This window comes from Echinococcus granulosus (genome assembly GCF_000524195.1).
Source record: "Echinococcus granulosus chromosome Unknown EG_S00101, whole genome shotgun sequence".
Lineage (NCBI taxonomy): Eukaryota > Metazoa > Platyhelminthes > Cestoda > Cyclophyllidea > Taeniidae > Echinococcus > Echinococcus granulosus.
Window position 1 is genome coordinate 194,562 of NW_020170481.1, and position 6,719 is coordinate 201,280.

At 43.3% G+C, this 6,719-nt stretch overlaps 2 protein-coding genes across 2 annotated transcripts in view; both read right to left on the reverse strand. All coding sequences in view use genetic code 11, as the record gives it.

Moving 5' to 3' along the window:
- The window catches only part of EGR_08275 (Nucleosome assembly protein 1-like protein), a gene marked incomplete at both ends in the record, with an annotated part of 6,498 nt that extends 1,552 nt beyond the window's left edge, over positions 1-4,946 (reverse strand). Inside the window, 4 exons of the mRNA XM_024497524.1 lie at positions 568-682; positions 1,732-1,873; positions 2,401-2,508; positions 4,933-4,946. Of these exons, the coding sequence (XP_024348065.1) occupies positions 568-682; positions 1,732-1,873; positions 2,401-2,508; positions 4,933-4,946 (379 nt within the window). The remainder of the gene's footprint in view (positions 1-567; positions 683-1,731; positions 1,874-2,400; positions 2,509-4,932) is intronic.
- A 522-nt stretch (positions 4,947-5,468) lies between these two features.
- The window catches only part of EGR_08276 (Phosphatidylinositol-5-phosphate 4-kinase type-2 alpha), a gene marked incomplete at both ends in the record, with an annotated part of 16,789 nt that continues 15,538 nt past the window's right edge, over positions 5,469-6,719 (reverse strand). The window contains one exon of the mRNA XM_024497525.1: positions 5,469-5,659. Coding sequence (XP_024348066.1) covers positions 5,469-5,659 — 191 coding nt within the window. The remainder of the gene's footprint in view (positions 5,660-6,719) is intronic.

The window sequence follows — 6,719 nt, forward strand, 5'->3', positions numbered from 1 at the left end:
CTCTCAAGACCTTTGCCCAGTAGCCTGGTATGCCAAGACCTTTGTGAAAATAAGTAGTATATAACTACAAGTCACAAAAGAATTGCACATAGGTCATCACTTAAGATGAAGTGAAGACCAGCACTTGGGGAGGGGGAGTGAGCACACGAGTGCGAAGTATGGGATGTGAGGCGGGGATTATCTCTTTCTCGTCTTATTAACGTTGGGTTTTGTAACGGTATGAAGTATGATTTCTCAGTTCGCAAACAGTCGTTTTCTTGCTAACGGGTTTTTAAAGGACATAAAAAGGTAGAGGCCAACTTGATGGCCTTCGACACTTATTGTCATATGCCGTGACTGCATGACGTATGGCCGTCACTTGTTCACCTTCTTCCACAAGTTGATTAAGAAGAGAAGGTGGAGAGTGATGGATCGTATTTTAGGCTCATGAGATTGTATATTTGATCGCATTTTTACGGATTCCTGATTTGAAAATCAGGTACAAGAACTCACTCCATTATTTTTAATATAAAAAACAGCGTACTTAAACATTGCCAGTAAATATGATAAAATGAAAGCTATGCTTACCAGGAGCGCAATTCAAGGAGACATCGAGTTCGGCATCGCCGAGAGTCTTCGGATTGGCCAGTGGTTCATCCTCCTCCATCTCCTCCACATCTTTGCCGGTCACAATAGCACGTTGCTTAGAACCGAGAACGATAAAATATCAACCAACAAGACAAATAATTAATCTCATTCCCCCTCAAATTGGCGATCTTAGACAAATAAAGTAAGGAATGAAAACTGCCTTAGTTACGGAACCAAGTAAAACAATCTTCTGTCGATTGGGCAAACTTCCACGCTGGTTGACAATGGATAATAAGTCGAGAAAGTGGAATGCAAAATAGTTCCTAAATTGTTTTGCCGCTTCAGGAAACGGGATAGCCTTTATCCCGCACCAAGGCTGCAGGTTTTTTAAGCCGCTTTTGCTATTTAGGCAGCACTATTTAGGCAATTTTCATGCGATCGAGTGGCCAATCCTCTTGATAAAAGACTAATTGATTTGTTTAAACGATTACGCGATAGGAAGGACGTAAAGAATAGCACGGATACCGGCGTAGCGGCAACAAACCAACCACTGGATGTGTACGGTACAGTACGTAGTAGTGGAGGTGGTGAGAGAAATTGCTTTTACAAGTGGGGGGAGGGGGAGGAGGAAACTCCACAAACATCACTGTGGACATCCAGCTCAACGCGTCAATCTACCATAAAAATGAAACGAGAGACGAGTGCTTCTGTGTAAACAGTGAATACAAAACAAGCACTGACGAATAATTCCGGAAGTCGACTATCAGGAAAGATGAGAGCAGTGCCCGTTGCTTGGGAGTTGCCTTTCCCTTTGAGACACCCGGAAATGCCAGTCTTACCCATGCAATCCACATTGACTACTAGTATGGTGGTTATTTTAATAATTCTTTTGTCACTACGTGGATGGATAAAGATACACGCAAAGTGCGCTGGTTACTCTTGTGCCAAATTAGTCAAGGTATGTCTATCTGTGGGTCAAGAACCCTAATTAGAAGAGGACAACCAGCTTTAGCCTACTCGCGAGTAGAATGCAAACGTCCACAATCCAAAAAAGCACCCGTCCAGAACTGACAGGACAAAAAAACCGTTCAGTGCCAACCTTAAATGGATAGAGAGCCCAACACTTAGAAGCGAAGTATTCCTTTGACAAGTAAAGCGGCTCACCTGGAGGTAAATGGGTGCGTAGAGCCTTGCATACTTGAACTCTAGGGCGTACAATTCCTTTAAGTATTCCGAGTGGATGGAGGCCCTCTTCTTAAACAGTGTCTTCAGTGCATCCACACGATCTGCAACCTCTTTCGGTGAACTGGAGCAGTCAAAAGTGATTTAACTAGGCTGAGCAAGTGCTACTGAACAGTACATAAGTAGTCTAGTGGGGGTCTACTGGGGGTTTATGGTTAGGCGGGAAGTCCACCTAACTACTAAAGGAGACTGAAAAAGATCTCAATGTTGGGCAGCAGATATGAAACCCTGTTAATATCATCTACGCGTTTTAGCTTTTGAACCTTCTGAGGGCTTTAGGAATGAGGATTATCTCGGATCGCGTAAGCCACAATAAGATGGAGGGGGGAATAATGAATCGAGGCAATGAGAGTTAGCATTGGGAAATCGTCTAAAGATGTTAATTTTACAGGACAAAGGACCTCGTAGCGATAAAAAGAGCGAAGTGGTGTGCAGAACATGGCATTATAAAAATGTTAACAGCTCAGCGGCGTATGGATGGACGAGTTAATGCACGAAGAACTTAATGATTGACCGAATGGAGGGATCAGGAGTGGATGGACGGACCGTATGATTAAGTATGACGAATATGCGGGTCAGAAGCGATTATACTTTACTTGCTTTGAGGCATTTGAATCCTCCTGTTTTGTTGGACTCAAAGCCTGACTAATCATATGAATCAGGGTGGTGGCTGGATCATCCATACTGCACTTCAGATGTCTGCAAATTCACGCAAAAATTATCCACTTTTACGGTTCCTTTTTCCTGAGATTCTAAGCCTTTAGGGTGGCTACAAATTAAAAAATTACTATTTTCGTCCTAAAAAATCGAAAAAACTGCGTAAATCCAAAAAGGCGCAAATCCGGTTTAACCAGTTATCTACTAAAAATAAGTAAACTTTGAAACAAATTAACTTCTGAAAATTATTGAAAGTACTCTTAGAAAAATAAGAAAAATGAAAGTAAAGAGAACTGCATCTACATGACATGACTTTAAAAGCTGAGCGGTGGGGTTTTGCCAAACTACTTATTAAAAATAAGTAAACCCCGGAGTAAATTAACATCTAGAATTTAATAAAAAGGTATTGATAAGAGAAAAAATCGCTTCCACATGGTGTCACGTAGGAGGTTAAAAAAGAACAAACCACAAACTGAGCTGCAACAACCCAACCCTTCGACCTGTACCTAATTAATCGTTCTGTACCAGCTGACAGTTCAAATTTAAATTTCGCCCGAACTGGCGCTAAATTTGATTGACCCACACGCAAAAAAAGAAATTTTCAAACTTTTTGCATCTTTATGGAACTTTACCGTGAGAACGGGCACATTTGCTAAAAAGTCGACACAGTGAACGTGAAGTTGAGGAGAATTGAGTGCGTCGAGGAGGTGGAGGGGAACCTTTCGAACTGAATGCAACAATGGGGAGTTCACCTCCAAGGCACATCCCTCATGTCTTCAAGCACCCCATGCAGCTTTGGAGCCTTGTCAATTTGTCGAGGTAGAATCACACCCACCACCATCAGTCAGGAGTTGTTTATGCTAGTGACGGTTAAAATTGACGGGAAAGGTGTGGTGGCCCCAGTGAGGAGTACCATACCGTCAGGCGATGTTTTAGGCATGAAAATCTGGAATCATCCTTGCAAAAGCTTCAATGAGGGGTCAGTAGACAGGAATGAAAACGAAGAAACCAAAAAACGTCAGTTGAATCGGGCATATTAGGGTACAAATTGGGTCACATGTCAATGACCTGAACCTCAGCGGCAGTAACTACTCCAGGGTGGTGTAAACATCCATAACATCTAAGGCCACTGAACATACCGAAAGTGGTGTAACTCTTCCTTCACCTGATAGTTGCCAAAACATTTGACGACGATAGACAGAGGAAAAAAACCGATTGCCAACATACCGCTTTTCAGAAAGGCAGTAAGAGGAAGAAGGAAGCTGTAAAAGCGTCCGTGCGATCTTCTCAGAGGGACCCCCAATTGACACCCAGTTTTAAGGAGGGGAAGGCTGGGTGAGAGCAGATAAATTTGCGTTTTATGTGGCATCCATACATATAGGGAGGGTGATTCACATCCCCTCCTTAGTCAAAGTGCTCTCCATCAAACCCACCATCACCGACAGAGGTCATGGAGTAGAGAAAGAAAACCGAGAAACAAACGTGTCAAAATGGAACTGATTGATCGCCTAAATAAAGGGATTCGACAAACTGCTAACCTACCTTCTCTTACCCTAACCTATCCAACAGATGGGAAAAAGTTCCCAACTCCTACTTTCACCGAAATTAATGATCCAACCTAACACAAGGCTGTAGGCACTAAGCCACGTCATACGAACAACAGGGATGGCATCTATGCAAGCAGAACTGAAAAAGTGTTTCCTGGCCTTACTTGACCTCTTCACATTTCTCCCATTTGTACTTCTATTCAATGCCATGGCTAATAACCTTTTCACCTTTATGTACCGTAACAGCAAATCCTGTTTCACACCTGTGTGGTTTGTTACGACTTTGAGGGGAGAGTGAAACGCTAAAGTACACTTGAAGGAATAGAATCATCAAAGAGGCTAAACAAATGTCCCCTAGGGTTCCAGATGGAAAGGGGAGAAGGGGGGATTTGAAGAAATTGTGAAAATGTTAGGAATTGGCATGGTTAAACCCTATCTCCCAGTAACCTTATTAATTACTAAAAGCTTCAACGTAGCGCCCGCCTACTTATGGTAACCTCATCAAAAGGTGAGTTAGCATATGCCTAGCCATTGAGCACAACTGTGGTGAAATGCTCCAGGACTATTGTGAATCTTACGCTTGGCAAAAGTAAGGAATCCATCATTTCATCTTTTACTCCTGATATGTACTCTTGGAGGCTTTGTTTGGATAGGTAGATCCTTGATTGCAGGTTATCTGATGGCACCCACATGCTGTGTGAAGATGACACAGCAGAATGCTGGTGCTTCCTCTTGGGTGTAAAGACGCATTGAAGAAGGATTAAGGAGGGCTTCCTTCACTGAGATCTTCAAAGATGAATCGGCAAGTCAGTACATGGAGAGGAGACACCTGCTCGGGACAGTTGGTTCTACAAAGGCACATAATAAGAAAATTACCCAAGCAGTCAAAACGTAATCAACATCATAAGATGCACATTACCTGGTAGGGCTCATCGGACCTCCTCATCCTCATGATACACAACCTCCACTCTCCAGCTCTTCCGCTTCCAGGTTTTTGGGACTTCTAATGGGTTCGAGAATGACTGTGATTCTGGATAGGAGCACCGACTATTCGCCTACCCAGGTAATAGATCCAGTGAACAAGTAGGATACGTGTTGGTATTTATATTTCTAAATATATGTATAGAGGAAATGCACAAACAGACATACGGGCACACGCATACACATTCATATAAGCGAATAAGTAAGCAGATTGAGAAAGATAAATAAGGGAGTGGGGGAGGGACAAGGGTGGTACCACGTCACAAAGAGGCAAATAAAGAAGTGGATCACCCTCTGAACTTCTTGTTCTGATAAAAGCAGCAAAATTTCTGCTAGTGGTGAGAAGAAAAGCATGCACAAAGAAGACAAACAGGCAGAGCAATAGAGAGGGAAGGACCAAAGAAACCAAGATGAGGGTAGCGGAGGAGAGAAAATATGAGAGAACAAACAAAAGCTTAGGACTAGAGCTGTCAGCTATTCAATGCAATTGCGTAGAAAGTCGAGCAGACGTCGACCATAGACCTCGGGACGCACTGTAGTTATCTGGTCGGCATTAGCACCACCGTGTTTCACTGTCTTGTACGTCTGTGCGGTACGTTTGCGCATCCCATAGCGGGTGAGAATGTCGATTAACGCGATAAAGTAAATTACAGGCCGGCCGAGAGCTAGAAGAAGAGATAAAAAGGATTAGTCGAACCCAGCAATCCACTGATCCATCAGACAGCTTGAATCGGATGCAGTGGTCAAGTGAAACTATTTGGACAGTCTCAGTGTTGCATCGCCTTCCGCCAAGGAAAACCACAACCTACATAGCCTAGATCGGATCAAATAGCTGGGTCTGAACCAGGTACTAATCGAAACCAGCTAAATTAAATAACCTAATGAACAGGCCAAGTTAGCCAATGCCATCCAAAATCGCCCCTCCGATACTTTGATCTCAGGAAGAGGACCCATGGTGACTGAAGATAGAACCTATGGTCCCTTATACGAGCACCAAAACGATACAGGTGTATTCACCAAATCTTCAGGTAACACGGCCCCCCAGAGTCGCTGGACACGGGCAAGGTAAAACAGTTTACTTCAAAGGAATTCCGTGACTCCTGCGATCAAAACCCATTACACACATTCCTTTTCCACCGTATCACCATCAACCAAATAGGCGAGAAAAGGGGTTTTTTAGCACATTCAAGCGAGCACTATTGAAGTCAAGGGGGGAGAAGACTACTGTCGATGCCATTTAGAGATTTCTCCGAGCTCGTCAGACAAATAAGAACGCTTTCGTACGAACCAGCCAATCATTAATCGTGGTGCATAGTAGAAACCAGGTTAAGAGCTGAACAACAACGAGGGTAGTAATCAGGATCTTTGGTCTCGGGAACAAAAGATTGCGAACAAGTGGAAATCCCAGGGTTACATACTCATGCGTCCATCAGTCAGTCGCATCTTCTCGTTTTTAAACTCGCTGTTCACTCACAACTGACGGTGTATCAGTCACATCCACCAGAGACATTTCGTCCAGCATCAGACAACTCTGTAGAATATCACTTTGCACAGAACACAAAACTCACCTCTGCTTACCAACTTTTACTTAGATTTTCATTCGACTCCGTCAATCCACCTTTTGCCTTTGTTATGATCTGGCTTTAAGAGGATTTGTTGCCTAGGCATTCCACTCTGCTACCAGTCCATTGCAAGGCTTAACTTTTATTCCGTAGAGTCATAAAA